The following is a 21,997-nucleotide window of genomic DNA, read 5'->3' as shown; positions in this document are numbered from 1 at the left end:
GAGCGATATAAATTCTCGGGATGGCCTATTTATAGGGGAAGTGTTGCCGAATTTTCTGTAGAATTTAATGATTAGTTGGAAAGAATGACTCAAGTGCCCTTAACTAATGTTTGGTATTCGTTGGCGTATTTGTAGACCTTGGGGAGCCCGAGGCGTAGATTGGAAATTTACTTTAGATTGGCTATTTTGGAAGTGCGTAAGAGGTATGTAAAGCAACCTTCCTTCTTTTGGCATGCCTTAGTTTCACATAGGCTAGATTAGAGCTTTAAGGGAATTCCAAATTCGAGATCCGAGCATGTTATGATCCATATATATATTCTTTGACACTCTTATGTATGTTTTTATGAAATATGAACCATGATGTATTTGAAGTAATCGCTTTCCGAAATTCGCATAGAAAATGTTCACTTTAAGAAATTTTGTAATCTCTGAATGCCATATTTTTCGCATAGAGACTCGGATCGCTCCAATAATTTTTATAGGAGTTTGCTTGATGTATAATGAGTATGTTTTTCATAGGCGGGCTCAGTTCGGGTCTATACTCGTCCGTGGGTCCCGCGACGCCCTTTATGTAAATTCGACAACTTTGAATCAAAAAGTGATAATTATTATTCCGATTTCGAATATGACTATTTTACTCATCCTTCGGATTTATAATAATGATTTTATGCATATGATTCCTCACTACTCCGCTCGTGCCTACTATGATATCGTTCGCCGGTTCCCGGGCCGGTTCTGTTGTCGTGCGCTTTTTGATACATTCCGGTGTTATGCTGTGTTTATGGTTCACCATGCTCCTCGCTCGAGGGCCGGGTTCCACTTATGTTTGGCGTTATGCTGTGTTTGGCGTTATGCTGTGTTGTGATGTGTGACGGGGATTCGGAGATTTGAAACTTTCTGGTGTTATGCTGTGTTATGGCGCCATCGACAGGCGGGCGACCACATTTTCCAGTGCCCTATGCATAATTTATACTTTGGAAATAAACATTTTGATATGTATTATTTTCTATATATCTGATTCGATTATTATTCAGATTTATTTCTGTACCTTCTGTTTTGCATACTCAGTACATATTTCGTACTGACCCCCTTCTCCGGGGGCTGCGTTTCATGCCCGCAGGTACAGACGCACAACCTGGTGATCCACCTGTTTAGGACACCCTTTCTGCTATTCGGAGTGCTCCTCTCTTTCCGGAGCTTATACTTTTGGTATATATATTTTTATTAGTGCATTTGTATATATTCGTTCATGGGTACGGCGGGGGCCCTGTCCCGTCATATGATTCTGTCGGTCTGTTTAGAGGTCTGTGGACATGTTTGTGGGTTAGGGTCTTTCTGTATGGATGTATGTACATGTCGTTTGGGCGATCCCATACGCCGAGGCGGCCGGTCCGCATATGTTGTTTGGGCGATCCTATACGCCGAGGCGGCCGGTCCGCATATGTTTATATATTGCTTGGTTAGCCCTGTGTGGCTTTTGTTGGTATTTTCTGTGTGCAGGGTATATTGGATAGTCCGTAAAATAAAGGAAACTCTGCCGAAATTTTTCTGGAAATTACCTAAATTTGAAATAAAGCCTTGTCGGCTTCCGCCATATACTAGAATGAGTTGATAGAATTTGAGATAATATTTGATAGATGGGTTCGGGTGCCCAGATCGGGCACTAGTCACGGCCCACGGGGTTGGGTCGTGACATTTCCAAACAAACAAAACTTACTTCGGGACACTTTACAACCCCTAAAATGACGATCCAAATGTTTAGATATTCTTGATGTAATGAGCCGACGTTATTGTTCGCAAAAAACTATATTAAGTTCTATATAAAATATTGATATTTTGGGGTTTTGAAACATGACTAATCTTTGTCCAAAGTATGGAAAAAACGTGATTTTGATAGCTTCAAAAAAAAAAGTACCCTCTTTCACGCACAAAATCTGTGCGTGAAGCCTAGTTTTTTTTTTTTTTTTTTTTTTTTTTTTTTTTTTCTTTTTCTAAAGGGTTAGTTTGGTTCCAAAACTTATTTTTTGGGTTAAAAAAATTTCGGGCTCCTCAAGGCCATGAATGTATAAATTGTATTTCTGTATTTAGGTTGCTTATTTGATTAATAAGGAATGATTTTCTATTATAAAATTATATATAGATATTTATACGCTCACCACGCGAAGCTCGGATAGATTTAATAGTATTACTTATAATATTTTTTTGTTAGACTTCCATATATTTCGATAAAATTCCCGTAATTATTTGGAAAAGATCTTTTAATAACAATTCTTTTACAAAAAAGTTCCCAAGATTGAAAGTTCCAAACAAATGTGGTAACTCTATACTCCATAATTAAGTTATTATTTTTTTTCTTTCCTAATATCGGTTCTAGTTTCAAATTAGATTTTCAATAAAAGGAGAATATAAATATAAATGATAAAAAGACCAAGTAAAATATTAGGTGTTGAGAAATATGAGTAGGATGATGGGAAAACCCTAATTATAAGTTGTTATATAGTGTCGCCGTAACACAAGTAGGTCTGCTCTGTATTTTCACTATAAAAACAAGCTCAAAAAAATATCTCCTTCCATTCTTCTCTTTCGTTAAACCCTAAACTTGTCTCTTAGGGTTTTGCAGCCTCCTCTCCCTTTTTCTTTCTTGATATAATAATAATCAAAGGCTATGGGTAAATCAACTAAGAAGTCTGCCACTAAGGTTGATGCTGCTATCGTTGCTCCAACCAAACCCATGAAGAAAGGTTTCAACTTTTTAGCTCTTTTAATTTGTTGGTTTTTAAGGTTTTTTGTGTTTGTGTGGTTTAAGGTTTGAACCTTCTGGGGCTTTTAGTTTGTGGCTTTAAGTTTTTTTGTTTTGTGTATTTTAGGGTTTCAACTTTTTAGCTCTTTTTGTTTGTTGATTTTAAGGTTTTTTGTTTCTGTATTTCAAGGTTTGAACTTTTTGGGTCTTCTAGTTTGTGGGTTTAAGGTTTTCTTGAAAATTTATACTTGGTTAGTTGTGTGTTTTTTTTCCCTTTTTGTTTGTTATGTGAGCAAAATAATACTTTTTTCCTGTGCCTTTCTACTACAATAGGGAATTCATAAGATTGTTTTTGCTGGTTGTTCTTGGTGGAGGAAAACATTTGGTTGGTGGTGTGGCTAAGTTTGTGTGTGTTTACAGGGATTTTAAGGTTTTTTTTGTTGTTGGTCTGAACTTTTTGGCTCTTTTAGTTTGTGGGTTTAAGGTTTTCTTGAATTTTTTTGTTTGGTTTGGTTGTGTGTGGTTTAGTTCTATCTGCTCTGTTTGTTTTTATGGTTTTTAGAAAAAGTTTCATGTACCCTTTTTTCATATTACCATTGGGAATTCACAGGATTGTTTTTGCTGGTTGGTAGTGTGACTAATTGTGTCTTTACAGGAAAGAGAGAAGCCGAGGATGAAATTGAGAAGATAGTAAGTGCAAAGAAGCAGAAGAAAGACGTGGCTGCTGTAGCACACGCTGTTGAGAAAAAGAAGAGTGACACAAAGACTCAGAAGAAGAAGAAACAAGAAAGCAGTTCCTCTGATGATAGTTCCTCCGAGTCAGAAGATGAGAAGGTAATTTACACATGCACTGTAACTCCTTTCATTTTTTTTTTCATTTGTAGTGTATGTGACAATAACTGACTCAATGTGTCTTGTTCTTATTTTGTTATGCAGCCTACTAAAGCGGTGGTACCTCTTAAGAAAGTGGCTCCTGCCAAGAACGGTGTTGCTGCTAAGAAGAAGAAAGATGAATCAAGTGATGATTCTAGTTCAGATGATGATAGCAGCTCGGAGGAAGAGGTTCCTGCAGCCAAGAAACCTGTAGCAAAGAAACCTACTACTAATGGCTCTGCTAAGAAGGACGAGTCAAGTGACGATTCTAGTTCAGATGATGATAGCAGCTCTGAGGATGATGCTGTTGTTAAGAAGGCGGCCCCTAAAAAGACCCCTGCTGCTGCCTCCAAAAAGGAAGATTTCAGCGACGATTCCAGTGACGACTCCAGTTCAGATGATGATGTAAGGACAGCATTACCTTTATGTTAAATATTATTTGATATATGCAATAGGGTCCTTTTACAACTGACTTGATGAAATTGGTGCCATATAAATGATTTAATAGTGTTGCTCTTTTGATAATATAGTTAATTATCTTTTTGACAGGAACCTCCCACTAAGGCAGTTGCTCAACCGAAAAAAGCTCCACAAGCCGTGAAGAAGGCTAGCGACAGCTCTGAAGAATCTGATGATTCCGATTCTGATTCTGACGCAGACAAGGTACCACTTGATGTTTGTTGTATTATTTCTCTCTTCGTGATATTTCGTTGAATCTGTTATTACTTAAGTGAGTACCTTGAGCCCGTTTGGATTGGCTTATAAGTTACTTATAAGCTGTTTTCAGCCTTTTTTGAGTGTTTGGCTGGCCAGCTTAAAGCCATTTTGTGCTTAAAATAAGCTCAAAAAAATAATTGGGTCCATTTGGCTTAGCTTATCTAAAACAGCTTATAAGCTGAAAACAACTTATAAGCCAAAAAAAATAAGTTGGCCTACCCCAACCAGGCTCCTTATCTGATTATTTCCTTGCTTTGGCATGGTGATTATTCCCTTTCTTTAGGGAAAGGCTGCTGCTATATCTGAAAAGAAGGTTGAGTCTAGCAGTGACAGCTCTGATGAAGAATCCGAAGAAGAGGTAGGCTGGCAAAACCTGCTCAAGATAGTCTTAAAAAGCATAATATTTGATAGGTCTTAATGACATTGCATTTTTGACAATTAACGATGAATAAAATCTATGTGCAGGAACCCAGTAAGGCGGTACCATCTAAAAAACCAGCTGTTGCTGTATCTAAAAAGGTATGTCTGAACTCCTTTCTTCTTAAAGATGTTAGTAATTTGTTAGCCATGGTTTTATATTTTATATTTCGTTGCTTTTGCAGGATTCTTCATCTGATGATGAGAGTGAGGATGATAGTTCTGAGGAAAGTGATGAGGAAGAACCTCAAAAGAAAAAGAGCAAGGTCTGGATATGTTTCATTTTGGATATTCCAACTGGTATTTCATTTTCATTCGCGGTCTAACAATTGTGTTTCACAGCCCTCTAGCACTCCAGCTGTAGCAAAGGAGAGTGGTTCTGAGGAATCTTCTGAGGAAGACGAGTCCTCTGAAGAGGACGAGGATGAAAAACCATCCAAAACTCTCAAGAAGGTAATATTTTTGTTATCAGCATATTCTTTTTGTCATAAGTACATCACCTGCGTCTCTTGCTGCAGCTTTTGTATTAGTCACATCATAATTCTTCCATTTGGACGAGCTTGCATTATTTTCCCTTTTTTATTGCAGCTTCTTTTTATAAATAATCATTTTAAATATTGCCTTAACTGTTGGAGGATTTTCTTGCTAAAGCAGGGTGGTGATGTAGAAATGGTTGATGCTGCTAAAACCCCTATTACTCCTAAAGCTCAAACTCCGGGTGGATCGAAAACATTGTTTGTTGGAAATCTGTCCTACTCAGTTGAACAGGCGGATGTGTAAGTTATTATTGAACTCTTCCAGTGCTTTGTCTGGTAAAATCTCACACTTATAAAAGAAGGCTTTTGCAGTGAGAATTTCTTCAAAGATGCTGGAGAAGTTCAGGAAGTGCGTTTTTCTACACATGAGGATGGTTCATTTAAGGGCTATGGTCATGTTGAATTTGTCACTGCTGAAGCTGCACAGAAGGTAGTTTTTTCATCCATTAACAGCTAGTCTGATGCTTGCTTGCTGAGGTTTTGTATGATCTAGTCATAGTATATTAAAATGTCACTATTTAATGCTCATCTTTGTTTTTTTACTTTCAAAGTAAAGGGGCTCCATTTACAATTCTAAGTTTGTCAGAAAGAATAAGTTCTGAAGTTTATTTTTAATCTCTAAGTATCTGTTCTACAATTACAAATTTACAGTAACTGCAAGCAATATAAATTGCACTACAAATATATTTTAGAGGATAGGATTGTGCATTCTCTATGGATAATTCTCTTATATGTTCTTACTGTAGCAGTTGATAATGTAAGCCATGTAAATATGATATGCATCAGTCTCACAGAATTGGACTCCAAAGATTAAAATGCCTACAATATATGTATACAGAAGTTCCATTACAAACATTAACGTGATTAGTTTTGATAATCCCCTGGATGGAATGCTAAAATCTGTTGAATCCATTAGGCACTTGAACTAAATGGACAAGATCTTTTGGGCCGTGGTGTGAGGTTGGACCTGGCTCGTGAGAGGGGAGAATATACACCACGCAGTGGGTATGCAATTTCTTTCCCCTTATTGCTTCCATCTAAGTTAAAAGTTAAGAGACATCATTTCAATGTTATCTTATGTTATGTAGGAGAGAAGAAAACTCATTCCAGAGGTCCGCTAGAACTGAAGGAAGCACTATTTTCGTTAGGGGCTTTGACAAAAACGAGGCTGAAGACCAGGTACTTGTCTTAACCTTTTTTGTTTCTCCCCATTAGTTGTGTCACTTTCCTTTGATATCTTGAGATGGTCTAAATATTTCAAATACTTTTGCAGATTAGGAGTTCACTTGAGGAGCATTTTGCATCTTGTGGAAGGATCTTTAAAACAAGAATTCCTACAGACCCAGAAGGTTATATTAAAGGGTAAATATTTCTCATTTTCTTCATGTGCATGTTTTCTCAATTTTGGTTGTCCAGCATTGTCTCAAACAATTTGTAGGTCGATAGAGGCATTTGTTCTGTTTTGTACTGACGACTTGGTAAATTTGGCCTTTTCTTGAAGGATGGCTTATATTGAGTTTGCAAATGGTGATGCTAATGCTATAAACAAAGCTCTGGAACTTGATGGATCAGAAGTTGGAGGGTTTAGCTTGAACGTGCAAGAGGCAAAACCAAGGGGTGACAGTTCTGGTGGAGGCGGCAGAGGTTTTGGTGGTGGTAGAAGTGGTGGTAGGGGAGGTGGCAGAGATAGTGGTGGCAGATTTGGTGGCCGTGGTGGTGGAGGCCGCTTCGGTGGTGGTGGCCGTTTTGGTGGTGGTGGCCGTGGTGGTGGAGGCCGTTTTGGTGGCGGTGGAGGCAGAGGCAGAGGAACTCCCAACAAGCCAAGCTTCACTCCATCTGGTAATGTCATGTTGTATATGAACTTTTACACCTCAATTATGTGTGGAGTGTTAACTGTCGAAAAAATAGCAGATCTTTTTGCCCTTCCCCTCTCCTCCCTCTTGACAGTCTCCATTGGGTTAAAATGTGTCTTTCTTAGTCCATTTCTCTCTTAATCCTCCAGTTTCATTATTTTCTCAGCTAATTCTTTTTACGTTCTGGTAATTGCAGGTAAGAAGACAACCTTTAATGATGATGAGTAACTTATAGCTGGGACTCTACGGCCGACTTATCAACTTGTCTCCTTAAATCGTGGCCGTACTTTTGTTTTAAATATATAAATTTTGTGGGTTGAGCAAGGACTTGGAAATGTAGTAGTAGTTAGTATAAGAGTCGGGACAATTTTGTTATCTTTAGTTATGAGTAATTTGTACCATTCTTTTTGGGTGGAAAGTGAGTTCGTCATTGTTCATATTCAGTGATTGGTACTCTTATATTATGCTGATCTTATCTATATTTGTTGTGAGAAGTTACTTTTCTTCAGTTAAAACTTTTTAAATGTAAAACAAAATTTTTTTCTTAATCTTAAAAACGGCATATACAGATATTAATGTTAGCGGATTAATACTGAATTAGTCAAGTCTGCTGTGTACTCGAAATCGTCCTTGTCCTTGATTAGACGTGGAAAAGTTTGTACTGATGAGCACTTTCTTCTATTCTACCAACACTTTTGATTACTTAGAATTATGAACTTCCAGAGGTTCATAACCTCAGATTTCCAGTGGCATAAAGTTCAAATATCTTATCTTCCGTTTTGCCCCTCGGAACAAATCTTACAAAATAATACATGGAGCAATAAATGCAGCGTACAAATATGTTATGTTAAAGTTATAATTTTTCTTTGTTTACTTTATGTATGTGTCATTTTCATTAATGAGAAAATTTTATTATGGTTAAAATGAGGAAAAAATAATTAATTGTATCATAAATTTTTAAAACGATAAATAATTTGAGACAATTAATTTTAGTGATTATGACAGATAATTTGAGACGGAGGAGTGCAAGTCAAGACTACAAGTCTTACGTGGATCAGATCCACGAGACCTAATGATCCAACCAATGGGCCCTTACAGATATCACGAAGATCCTTTGGAATTAGGGCAATTTGCATGATTACCCTTCTCCGGGGGTGGTTTAAATTTTTGTCCCTTAAATTGCTGGCCTTTTGTCCTTCGCATTAAACTTTTGAATTTCTGGTTCAAACTCTAGCTCAGTAAAAAATTAAAAAAAATTTGCAAAGTAGAATTTGGGATTCGCAAGGCGTCAAACTCTCCCTTATTAGGCAAAGTTTCAAAGTTTACCTTAAGGCAGAGTTTGACTGCAAACTCTACTTAAGACAGAGTTTTGCCTTCAAGCATAAGCCAAACCCTCCTTTAAGGCAGAGTTTTGCCTTCAAGTATAAGGCAAAACTCTACCGTAAGGCAGAGGTTTGCATTAAGTAGGTGTTTCCACACGCGATTTCATCTCATGAGATGAAATCCCAAATCATCCAAAAAGGCATGATTTGCGATTCCAAACCATGATTTCAAATTTTTTAAATGTAAAAGTTGACCCATAATTTTGTAAAAATAGATTCATAAGTTGGTAGATATATTTATCAATCATGTTTACCAACCATTCGTATCAAATATTAAAAGATCTACAAGTTGATAGTATATTTATAACAAATTTACTCTTACCAACCATGTGAGAGGATTATATTAAGGTCAAACCCATCGACAGACACCTATTGTCATCCACTTGAACACCTCAAGTGCCTCTTGTTCCATTTAGATACCTGAGATAGGACTAGATTGTGTCATTTAGACACTTTTTGTTGAATCAGTCAAATATATAATATATAGAGTGAGTGTAACACATTCACCGATGACATGTCAAGATGGCGAATTAAATGAAGACATGTGGCATATATACCAAAAATAAAATATGAGTAGAAAAAATATTTTAAAACTATTTAATTAAATAAAAAAAGCAGCAAAAAAAAAAAACCTATTTTCTAAGCCCCTCTCACCCACCCACTCTTCTTCTTCTTCTTCTTCTTCTTCTTCCCGATAAATTCCCACCCCAGCCGCTTCGACTCTTCCTCATCTCCATTGTTGAACCGAATTTGGCTATTGGTGAAAAGTTGGCCAAAATTAGTAGATGTACACAAAAATCTTCTGTTCTTTGTTCTCTTGTTAATGGAGATATCAAAGATTCAAGTAAAGGGGAAAAATTGGGAGAAGGGCGAGAAAAAGCGGGTCCCAAAGAACTAAAAAAATAACAGGATCAAAGAATTTTGTGTTCTTCTTTTTCTTGTTAATGGAGATTTCTTCTAGAAGGTGGTGGTTTAAGGTGGATGAAAGGTTGGAAGGAGAGAGAAGGAAGAAGAAAAGATTAAAAAAATAAAAAATTGTAAAATTTAAGGTCTTCACGCGCCTATTTGCTGTGCAATTCACCCAAGTTGCAAGGTCAGCAAAAAGTGTCTAAATGACATAGTCTAGCCCTATCTCAGGTGTCTAAATGGAACAAGGGGCACTTGAGGTGTTCAAGTGAAAGAAGTGAACGACCATAGGTGTCTATCGATGAGTTTGGCCATATATTAAAGAGTAATTACACTACAACTCATGTTCAATTTTCCATTTTATTGAACTAAAGTTTGATGAATTAATGTTGTATTTTTAGAAAGGCATTCTAGTAGCGTATTTTTTTCATGAACTATGACTTGCTCATTTGGTAAGATTGTATAAGAATTGAGAAAGTTTTGATGGTTTTCACAACTTGTGGGGTTTTTATGTCTATAAGAAAAAAATACAACTTAAGAAATCCCAATTGCATGTCCAAACAAAACTCCAACTTCAAATCATCATGATTTCAAATCATGTTCAAACGGCTCCTAAGACAATTTTTTTTTTTTTTTTTACTCAGTTGGAATTTTGCAAAACTTTGCCTTAAGGCCTAGTCTTTGCCCCAATAAGCCTAATTTTGCTACGAAACTCTGCCTTGTGATTCTTTTTTGACTGAGTCAGAATTCGAACCCCAAACCTCGGGGTATTAGGTGAGTGGCAAAAATTAAAGACCAGTGCATTTGAAGGGCAATCCGCGCAAAAATAATGCTGGAACTAAGACAAATGGGTCCTCATAAATACCAAGATGACCCGCTAGATGTAACGAGTATGGTATCTACTCAGACAACATGAATATACAATAAGCAATATATTTGATGAATATCATAAGCAACCAGCTAAACAATGCATATAACAATGTCAAACAGCCTTAGCATGATCCATGTAAATGCAACTCTATGATGACAAGCTCAGTTATAGAATGCAGCGCTAAATCATACTTAATGTCTCAACGGTATTATATCATGGTGAAAAGAGAGTATAACATAAGTAACCAGGGGCGGATTTACATGATGCTGAGGGTGTTCAAGGCAAAAACTTATAGTGTATATACAAAGTCGATTTTCTGTGTTTATGTGCATATATTAACTTTTGAACACCCTAAATAAATGAAAAAGGTTAGCTCAAGTGGTTCAGGATGTTCAAAATTGTCTCTAGCGTCCTAGGTTCGATTCCTGCCAACAACATTATATTTTATATTTAGCTTTGGTTGTTTTTTCGAACCCCCTGAGTAAAAGTCCAGAATCCGCCATGTAAGTAACTCGGTGAGATTCCCCAACCTAGCATTGTTCAAATATTCAATCAAACGGTCTTCAACAACTTCATTGTTAATCTATGTGATCCATTTTCATAATTTTAGGAAAAATCAAATTCAAAGTAAACCTTAAATCAGCCGGGTCAAACTCCAGAAAAATTACATAATCCAATACCCATAAACTCATGAGTCATGAGTCCAAATCTACAATTTGAATATTAATTAGAGTTCAATTGCGTGGAATCTCAATTTTACCATATTAGAAAGTTAAGTCTAAAATCCCCAAATACTACTCTTGTATCTCATGATTAGAATTGCCTCAAATTTGACTATAATCATCATATGGCGTTAGACAATCATTAACTTAATGATTCAAGTCGAAATCAACATTTTGGATCAATACCCACAAGTTCCTCTTTGCCAAAAATGGTAAAAAGGTAAATTTGATTTCGTCACCATTCAATTATGTATCCTCTTTCATTGCGATCGCAAAAGGTCCCTCACGATTGCGGTCGCTTATCCAATTTAGACCATTGGGATCACAAAAAGTAATTTTCTTCGTTGACATGCGAGCATCGCGGTCGCCATAGGTGCCTTCCCTGAAATATGATAAATAAATAATCTTATGTATATAACTAATTAACCTACATGGACATGAGATCTTTCATTTCGATTTTTCAAAGAGAAACGTTTACTATTTACCAATGTAGTTTATTTTAAAATTAAACTTTGATCAAAGAACTTTTAGATAATTATTTCTCAAACAATTATGAGTATCATACTTTGTTTTAAACGTTAATTGTAGTCACATGAAACACATCATGTCATCTTTCCTTTTAGTTTTTTTTTTTCGTTTGTTTGTAAATTCTGAAAAAAATAACAGGTTTCACCAAACACACTTTTTGCAAAAACTTGCAGAAAAAATCTAACAGACGCAAGCAAGAGATCAAATTCAATTGAAAGAAAAAGGATCTGAACTTTTGTTAAATCAGAATTACAAAGGTGAAATCCTTTATGTTCTATTTGTATAAAGTATACCTTTAAACTTTTCAACTAGATATCAGACGGTCCCTTCAAAATTTGAGGTGATAAAAGGTTAGTCAATAAAACTAACTTCGTTGATCAGAGATATTGACAAGAAAAAGATTAAAGATGAAGAAACTCATCTCATGTTCATTCCATTTGGAATTGTTGTTAATTCTCATTTAAAATTGAATCAATTTGACAAATAATTCTTGTGTAACAAAAGCCCCACTGAAAGAGCAAATCAAATCAGCAGAAGATATATGCTTCAAAACAAAATTAAAGAAAACATAAACAAAGACAAAAACAAAAGAATGTAACAATGCAAGTAGTGTTTATGAACTCTCAAAGGCCAGCCTTAAATGGAACCCCGGCTGCCGGAAGCCATTTGTCTCCCTGAATGAAAGGTTTAACTGTAAACTTGCTTACTATTTTGCTTGTAAGTCTCAATTTCAAGCCTTTCCAATTAACTCTGTTCTTTGTGTTAGCCCCAGCTCCAATGTTTTTATACTCAGCATAAAATATGGTATTTGGAGCTGTGGTTCCAACCCATGGCATCCATCCAGTTGGATGAATGAATCCTCCCAAGTTTGATTGCATGAAAACAGTTGTTGAGTAATTCTTCCATGGCCTCCCTAAGAAAGTGTTGATGCCAGTAAGGTTTCCCCAGGGCTTAACGGTACAGTTCTGGATTGAAATTCCAGTGTTTTGGTTTGGATCAACTTTGCCTTGAGCTGTGATGGTATTTTGTTGCCCACTCATTGGTTTTCTTGGACGAATGTTGCAGTTCTGGAGGACTACGGCTGAGTTTCCGAAAATGAAGTCGACTGTTCCATAGATATCGCATTCTCTGTAGAATTGTCTGTTGGAATGAGGGTAAAGAGTGTCTTGGAAAGCTTCCATTTTGCAGCGGTAGAAGACTGATTCATCTGCGGTTGACATCAAGGCAACTGCTTGATGCTTGGCTGCACCAGCTGTGTTAACGAATCCAATATCGCGAGCCACAAATCCCTTACCAAACACCGCTGTAAAAAGATGTTAGAATGGTTAGACTACAAACTTGTTGAAATGTAGGAGGTCTTTTTCCCTATAAGTGATCATTAACGGTAAAATGAGAAGTTTAAAATTAGAGAGTTTATAAATATAATCAGGAAGATATCATTCTTTCTAGACCGTATTAAAGGGAAAAGAGTGTGTCATACAAAATGAAACAGAGAAGTTACTATCAAGTTTGCAACAATAATAAGAAATAGAATTGTAGCAAAGAAGATTGAGAAGAGACTTACCGAATGTGGCACTTTGGAATGTAGGTGTTCCATCAATGAAGTTACGGTTACCAGTAACGATGGTAGCATCTTTACCATCACCAATGATCATAATGTTCCATTTAGTCTTCTCAATCCTCACATTCTCTTTGTAAATACCCTTTTTCACATAGATCACAAATCTCTTCTTGCTCTTCTCTGGTGCAGCTTTTAGTGCAGCCTTAATGGTCTTGTACTTCCCTGAACCATCTCTAGCCACTACTACATTCACCTTTATCTTTGCTGCTGATTTCTGCAGCAATTTCCTGTCATTTGACGATAACCAGCTCGGGTACTGATCATTGCCAAATCCCATCAAACGCCTCTTTCCGATAGCACCGCCTAAGCTGGTAATGGAATTTTCTAAGGAGCTTATAAGTGCTAAGCTGTTGCTGGTGTACTCGGTGGAGTTCTTGAAATTCTGTCCTGCAGCTTTGCTTAAAGTGACATTTTCGAAACTATCAATGCAAGTCTGCTGATAAGTCGCTGCAGAACTCAACCATGTCCTTAGATCATCAAAGGCATCGAGTAACGAGCTTTCAGCAACTGACAATGTGTCATTCAAGTGATCAAACGCAAGGGATAAAAGCTCGTGGCAAGTCTCGAGAGCTTTGGCAGCTGCCGGATCATTAATGTCCTTGAAATTCTCACTCTTGAAGAACTTGTCGGAGGCACCAGAGAGCTCGTTGAGGGCGACTACAATGGACATCTTGTAGATGTCTTGAGGTTTGAGAGAATTCCCTTTGGCAGCATATGGGGAAAGGCTGGAGATACAAGAGTCTGGATACAAGGTTAGATTGCATACTGCTCTAATGGTTGAGGCAGTTGACGACACATTATCATTTTGGGAAGTTTTGTTTTTGTTGTTGGAAACACCACCAACAACAGCACCCACAATGATGGACACAAGAACAATGGAAGATATGGCAATAATTGCGATTCTCTTCCTCGTCTTTCGACGTGCCATGAGTCTTTCATTTTGTACTTCGTCGAGCTTTCCCCATGGATTAAGAGATGCCATTTTTGAATTGATGCAAATTTAGAATGAATGGCTTTTGTTTGATGGTTGTGAATTGCTTGTTTGTGAAGTACAAATTTAGTTCTTATTTATACAAAGAGCAATATGCCAATAATTATTTAAAAGGCAAAACGCGGGAGTACGTGCCAGGCATCACCAAAATGGAAATTATTCTCATTTTAGCTACTTTGGCGACGTGCTTCTCATGTCTTTATGATTCTCTTCTTTTCTTAATTTCCCCCTAACCACTAAGTGACAACTCTCTACTTTTTTGCATTCTTCAAATAGCCAGTCTCTATCTCTACTTGTAGCTTCTTTCACCACCAACAACACCAAGTCCACCTATATTTTCTGCCATAATATTCACCACTGCACACTGCTTGCTTTCTTCTTCACTGTTGTTGGTTCTATCTTGTTTCTTTCTACCATTTCTCCGTTTAATATTTTTTCAAGAATAACCACCAAAGCATATGTCAGACGAAGAGTTTGCACGATACAACACCGTATCAAAACATGCAAGAGGTCATGGTTACGATTCAAGGGACTTGGTGGAGACATACTCTCCTGGTCTCATATTACTTGTGCACTTTCTTTTTTACACGCCCTTTAAGAACTCATAAATTAAAGTGTATTTTTATTATATTATCCTTATCTCTCTTCAATTAATTGCACTATAATCTATATTGATTACTTTAAAAACAGTTAATGTTAAGGGCAAAGTTAAAAAAAATTTAATTAATTCTATCTTAATTTTGTAAATGGACAAGTATTTTGGAACGAATATTTATAGTAATGTGGACAACTAATATGGACGGAGAGAGTACATAATTAAGTGAATGATAATATGGACGGAGAGAGTACATAATTAAGTGAATGAAAAAAGGCCAAACCTGTCCCTGATCTGTTGAATTTGGTACAAAATGCCCTTCGTTCACATAGGTTAAAAATACCGCGCCTTGTTTCTTTTGGACCAAAAATGCCATAAATACTAACAAGCGATTTAAAATAAATAAAAAGAGGGTCATATTACCCCTGATATATTGAATTTGGTTAAAAATGCTCAATGTTACCATATCAAATTAAGTGACCTACCCCTCTGTAAAGATCCAATCCATCCATAAGACCTAAACCTAAAATTAATAACAAAATTCTATACCTTTTTTCCCCTTCTTTTCCAATGAGTTTTATTTCTTTTTATATCTTAATTTATTTTTTAAAGGCTATGAAGCAATGATTTGTTTAGTTTTTAAAAGGTAGTGCATTGATATCACGTTTTCCCTAAAATATTTATTTTTTAGTTTCTTCATACAATTGTTATATAATTATATTGGATCCTGGATCTAAATGCTTTGAGGACTGATGATAGAGAAAGGATCGAGCATGACAAGCGATTGTTTTTGTTGCTCTTTTATTTCTCCAAACAAGTAACCTTAAAAAATGTACGCCTGAGGTTGCAGTACATCATCTTCCTAAATAGTTAACCAAAATGATTTTTTTATTAGTGTTATGAAAATATGCAATTATAACGTTTAAATTTCTTTGCACAGGGATATGAAATCTCACATGATGAATATGGACATTCAATAAAAATAGAATACGGAAAAAGAAATGTTGAACAACTCAACGAAGAAACAGATCAAGTTTGTTTGTGTCTTCATCATCTCGGAAAGTGAAGAGAATACGGAAAAAGAAATGTTGAATTATAGACTTATGAGAGAATCCGAAATAAATCAATCTTAGGGTTACGTTGTTGATCTTGATCTGCAAGATATATTGAGTGAAATAGAATCATCAAATAATATCCAACTCATTTACAATAGAAAGATAATAAAACACTTTCAAGATTGAATGAATCATAAAAAGTTTTCATGAATGCTTTCTTAGCCAATGCCTAATAATCCCAAGACAACATAATTTTTCTTAAATAGAGTTTTCCCTCTTTCAGTTGCTGTTGTACATGATTCTTCTGACAGGGCTGATTATTATTATATTGAGCTCTCTCTCTTCTTGATTCAGCTGCTCCATCAAAAAAACATTAAGGAGTTTAGGAGTAGAGAAACTGAAGGTCATGAGTGAGAAGGGAAAACAGCTAAATCAGGAAGAGAGAGAGCTCAACATAAAAGAGACTCTGTCCTGTCAAAAGAGTCTGATGCACTTCCTTATATAGTCACTCAGTAAGACAAGGAAAAACTCTCTCTAGAGAAACCCTAACTCTAGCAAAACCCTAATATTTTCCATCCTGTTTTCCGGCCACCATGGCCACCACGGCTACTGGGCAGCCTCCACCGGAGGTTGTCCAGTCATCAGCAACACCACCCAATACTATACAACAACCCATGCAACTTGTACAACCACAAACCTACGCAGCAGCCTTAAAACCTATACAACCAGTGCAAAACTTTCCACCATTATCACAAAAGAAAATCACGTACTTGCATGGAGAACCAAGATTCTTGTGGGATGAAGAAGAAATAGAACAGATGGTAAAACAAGAAAATCTCCAATATGCTATTGTTGGAAAGTTTCCATATGGTTGTCCTGCTATTAAAGAGCTTCGTAAACTTATACCAAAGCAGTGTGAATTGAAGGGAGAGTGTCCTATAGGGCTGTTACGCAATAGGTATGTGTTGCTTCGTCCAACCCTAGTTGAAGACTATGTGAATCTCCTATCGAAGCCTGCTTTTATATCAATCATCAAAATTGGTGGTATCCGATGAGAACTCTCAAGTGGGATCCTTGGTTTGATCCTGATGCTGAAACGAGCATTGCTATTGCATGGATATCTTTCCGTTATTTGCCTCCGAACTTCTTTGTCAAAGAAGCTGTTTTTTACTTTAGCTTCAGTAATAAGGAAGCCATTGCAAGTGGATATGGCAACAAAGAATCAAACCAAGCCTAGTTGTGCAAGAGTTAAAGTAGAAGTGGACTTATTGAAAGATTTACCTCAAAGGGTAAATATTGGAATGAGAAAGAAGATCACTGGTGAGATTATTGATAAGTGGATTGAGATTAATTATGATCACCTGTCAAACCATTGTAAAACATGTAAGTTACAGGGACATAATGAAGTTGAGTGTTTCAAGCTTCATCCTGAATTGTATCAAGTAGATGAGGAAGAAGATGTGAAGGATGATAATAACAAGAAAGGAAGTACAAACAAGAAGCAAGACACTAATAATATTGATGGTTCTATGGAGAAGAATGATCACAAATTGGGACAACATATTGGAGAGAGTTCAAAAAGGTGGAGGAGAAGAAAAAGACAAAGGAAGATAGAAATCAGAGGGAACAACTCCTAAGAAGAAAAAATATAAAAGGGGGTATAACAAACTAGTTCAGGGATGGAAAGCAGTAGCAGCTAATAGAGATAATGGGGTGATGGCTAACAATGATGGGAATATTACAGGTGTTGCTACTAACATTATATTTGGTGCTTTGGCTGCTAATGATAGTGAGGAACCTGATGATCTTAACACTGCTCATGAAAATGTAGTCAAATAACAAAGCTCAAACAAGGAGATTGTTAAGATAACAACAACAAAAGGGAAAGAGACAGCAAAGCCATGGGTAGAGGCATCTTTTAGGAAGCAAATTCAAAGAAGTCAAGAAGAAGGTGAAAACAGTTTGGACAAGGTGTTTTCTGATATTCAAGTGACAGGCCAAGAGAAACTACATGATGGTGAAGGAGTGAAGGCTTCTGATACTCAAGAGTTTGGTCAAGGAAAACAAGTGGATGGTTTAGAATTACTGAAATAGCAAGATCCTTTGGGTGGAAAAATTGGTAATGAAGGAGATGTGGAAAGCTGCACAGAACATTCTAGTTCCATGTCCACAAATATGATTCCTGATAAGCCTTTGGTAATGGAGGAAGCATCTTTTGATCAGCTTGAAGTGGAGAGCAAAGGAGAGGATGTTGAGAAAGGAGAGGATCCTAATACTTTAGATCCAGGAAATTCTTCACTGCAAGTGCTGCATACTGAAAAGTTAGAGTCTGATGAGGTAGACAATGATGAGAAAAGAGACATAATAGAGGATGAGTCATTGGATCCTACTATAAAGCAGATTTCAAGAGATGGAGATTTATCTCCTAAGCATACTAGTAGCTTAAAAAGTGGTAAGAGGACAAAGCATAATGTTGTGCCACTTCAAGTTACTACAAGGAGTAATAAAAACAAGCCTCTCAGTTCTCAATGATAGACAAACTATTATTTTGGAATATTAGATCAGTAAACACTCAGAATTCTTTTCAGAGGTTGACTGATTTACATAGGAGGCATCACTATGCAGTTATAGCAATTAAACCTTTCCAAGAGCCTGAGGTGATTGAAAAATACAGGAGAAGGTTAGGTATACAAAATGCAATGGTTAATATGTCAAAGAAGATCTGGTTATTCTGGACTGAGGAATGGCAGGCACAAGTTATAGTTGATTCAGTGCAGCATGTTACTCTCAAGTTATCTTATATAAATATGCAGTATGAAGCATATATTACTACTGTGTATGCTAAATGCAATGGTGCAGAGAGATAAGAATTGTTACACCTCGAAATTTTGGGTTGTTGAGCGGTGAATAGGCTAATGTAAGTTAAGGAGTGTATGATGTCCCTACAAGCAAGAAGGGATACTTAATGGTTCTAATTGATATTCCAAAGACATTTGAGGCAAGGGAGAAAAGTTCGTCAAAATGAAACTTTACTGCAGTTCTGCCAAAGGGGGGTTCGACGGTCGTTATTTGTACCGTCGGACGGGTCAACGCTTCGTCAATTGTGCCGTAGAATTGATTTAGCGTAGAGACCATTCGACGGAGCAAATCAACTCCCTGTCGATCAGTTCTACGGACCGTCCTTCTCATCATAGAATGAAAGAAGATGACAAACTGCTCACTGGAAATTTCACGACTTCGACGGTCAGATCGACGCTCCGTCGATCCGATCAACGCTTCGTTGTTCGTACCTTATAACACCCGACAGACAGCTTTTAAATTTTATATAAGGAGGACCCCAAATTCAACTCTTTCATTTCTCATCTTCTCTAACCTTCTCCACACCTCTAGAACCTTCCCCACACTGTATCAGCATAAACCCATGAGAAATCAAGGATTAAACACCAAAAATTAGTAGAATCAAGTGCAAGGATGTTTTCTAGGTCTTGTGGAGATCAAGAATTTCCTTGAAACTAAAGCTAGGGTTTTCTCCAAGTAAAGTATTTCCATCCAAATTTCCTTTTTACATCATCAAAGGTGAGTTTTATGTTCATTCCATATTATTAAGAATATTGAGAGGTTAAAAGACTTGAATTATGGAAGGGAGGAGAATATGAAGTACAAATATGGAAACAGTGATACTCTTGAATAATGACTTGACTTGAATAATAGTTCTTGACGTGTTATGAGTACAATCTTGTGTTGAATAATACAAATGATGTTAAAGGAACATTATATGAGAATGAGTATGAAGTTGTATTATAGGTATGGTTATGGGTGATTTTGAAGGTGGAGTTAAGAAGTAAACAATGTTTTACTTGAAGAATTTATTGATTGTGTTATCATGGGTGTTCTTACTGATGTTTGAGGGTTATATTATTTTATGGAAGAAGTTTGTCGAAACGAAGGAAATGCCGCCAAATTTTCAATTACTCTTAGTTGCTTTAGCTTAAGCTTAAGTATGGTTCCGGTTGTCTAATATCAGTACAAATTCTCTTGAAGGTAGAATCGTGAGCTCGAAAGGCAAGCTAGTAGGAAATAGAGTTAAAAAGATATAAAGGTATGTAAGGCTAGCCCTTCCTTCAAAGGCATGATTCTTATACACATTGTGGTTTATTTTTGGTAATTCCCATGACCTTCTTACATTCCCAAAAGATGAAAGCTAAAGAGTATTAAAAGTTTACAAGATAGAGATGAGATATGTTCCATGATAATGATACAGTGCTATTATGATGTTAATGATCTTTACATGATTCCTTGATGCTATTCATTGTTGATAGCCTCACGTTATAGTGCTAGTTCCTTCAAGGTGAGACATGACAATCATGATGTTCCATAATGTAATTGGAGGCTACCGACCTTATGTCACTCTGATAGAGTTATAGCTTTTACTTGAGCTCTCATGCATGCTTTATGTTATGTATATGATAAGGAGTACACCGCGTCTATATGGCCGGGCAGTCGCCACTACGACAGGCATAGTGGGCAGCTATGATGATGATTACACCATGTCTAGACGGCATGGGCAGACACTACTAGTGGGCGATATGAGATGTTTACCCCGGACGCGGAAGGCCCGAATGCGGGCTAATGATGATCACACCGCACCTACATGGTCGGGCAGTTTATATTTATATGTATACATGATATGATGATGCTTATACAAGATTTAGCATGCATGATTCCGCCTTAAGAGGCAAGCAGTTACATTTATCTTTTCATCTTGTACTTTCTGTACTCCTTTGTTATGTTACCATGTATGCCTTACATATTCAGTACATTGTTCGTACTGACGTCCTTTTCTTTTTGGACGCTGTGTTCATGCCCACAGGTAAACGGGGGGACGACCCAGATTCTTAAGAGCCAGATCAACTTGCACAGGAGCACTTCCTTACTCCGGAGGTGCAGTTTTTGATATATTCCTTTGTGTATACATTCGGGCACGATGGGGTCCTGTCCCGTCCTTATGTTCAGTACTCCAGTTAGAGGCTCGTGGATACATATGTGTGGGAAGTGGATGTCTTATGATCACCCCGATGTATATTGTTGTATATTATTTTATAGCTGTGAGGGTTCATGTATAAATATGTATTGCCTTTGTCATTACATGTGTACAGGTTGGGTATGATGGTTAGCATGATGAGTGGTGCTCGGTAGTCAGCTCCGAGTACCCGTCATGGCCCACTGGTTGGGTCGTGACAGGAATTATGGGACTCAATTGGACAGGTCGCTCTCAATGTTCATGTGCCCTGGATAGTTGGGGGTAACTTTAACGTTATTCTCAAACCTGAGGAAAAGTTCGGAGGCCTTCCAGTTCATCACTCAGAAACTGCTGAATTTGCTCATTTTGTTAATAATTGTGGTTTTTGGGAGCTGAAATTCTCTGGGAGAAAATACACTTGGTAGAATGGTAGAATAGAGGAGGATTGCATATTTAAGGGACTTGATAGAGTGCTGGGCAATCAGGAGTTCATGGACTTATTCCCATCAACTGAAGTTGTTCATCAGATTAGACATGGTTCTGATCATGCTCCTCTCCATGTAGTTTGTGATTCTCAGACTGAAATGATAGTTAAGCCTTTTAAAATCCTGAATATTTGGACTTTTCATCTAAAGTTCATGGAAGTGGTGGAAAACAACTGGTGTTTGGATTTTGCAGCTAATTCTTTCATTGAGTTGCAGGCTAAAATGAAAAAGGTGAAGCAGGCCTTGGCAGTATGGAGTAGGGAAATATATTCCAACAGATCTCCACTATGGAGGATGTGATAAAAGTGAAGGAGCTGCAGTTTGAATTGAATCCCTCAAGTCTGAATGGAGAAGCTTTGCACAAAGCTCAGGCTGATCTTAATAGATATTTATGCTTGGAGGAGGAATATTGGAAACAAAAATATGGCATGAGGTGGTTCAAGGATGGAGACAGAAATACCAAGTTTTTTCATAATTATGTTAAAGGAAGAAGGAGAAAGTTGGCAGTTCATACTATACAAAATAGTTAAGGGGACTGGTTAAACGCAAATGCTGATATTGGACTGGAAGCTGTTTCTTTCTATTACCAACAGTTCAGACAAGAAGCAACTTCAGGTGATTATGATATGCTTAAGAAGATTCCTAAGGTGATCACTAATGCACAGAATGAGGACTTGACTACTTT

At 37.0% G+C, this 21,997-nt stretch overlaps 2 protein-coding genes across 2 annotated transcripts; one reads left to right on the top strand and one right to left on the bottom strand.

Annotated features, from left to right (window-relative positions):
• The first annotated feature begins 2,496 nt into the window (after positions 1 to 2,496).
• Positions 2,497 to 7,630, top strand: LOC132621353 (nucleolin 1). The gene is made up of 15 exons (XM_060335583.1): positions 2,497 to 2,741; positions 3,396 to 3,574; positions 3,677 to 4,018; positions 4,163 to 4,276; positions 4,614 to 4,688; positions 4,796 to 4,849; positions 4,933 to 5,013; positions 5,090 to 5,200; positions 5,402 to 5,523; positions 5,596 to 5,713; positions 6,200 to 6,288; positions 6,372 to 6,462; positions 6,557 to 6,645; positions 6,785 to 7,122; positions 7,333 to 7,630. Exons 1-15 carry the CDS (start codon positions 2,666 to 2,668, stop codon positions 7,362 to 7,364), a joined length of 1,911 nt encoding a protein of 636 aa, XP_060191566.1. The 5' UTR covers positions 2,497 to 2,665; the 3' UTR covers positions 7,365 to 7,630.
• A 4,538-nt stretch (positions 7,631 to 12,168) lies between these two features.
• LOC132623214 (probable pectinesterase/pectinesterase inhibitor 46) lies at positions 12,169 to 14,148 on the bottom strand. Its single transcript, XM_060337950.1, has 2 exons — positions 13,110 to 14,148; positions 12,169 to 12,848 (listed from the first exon to the last, which is right to left on the bottom strand). Exons 1-2 carry the CDS (start codon positions 14,146 to 14,148, stop codon positions 12,169 to 12,171), a joined length of 1,719 nt encoding a protein of 572 aa, XP_060193933.1.
• Between the last annotated feature and the right edge of the window lie 7,849 nt (positions 14,149 to 21,997).

The sequence above is a fragment of the Lycium barbarum genome, chromosome 12, assembly GCF_019175385.1.
Source record: "Lycium barbarum isolate Lr01 chromosome 12, ASM1917538v2, whole genome shotgun sequence".
NCBI lineage: Eukaryota > Viridiplantae > Streptophyta > Magnoliopsida > Solanales > Solanaceae > Lycium > Lycium barbarum.
This window is presented reverse-complemented; position numbering and strand designations above follow the sequence as displayed.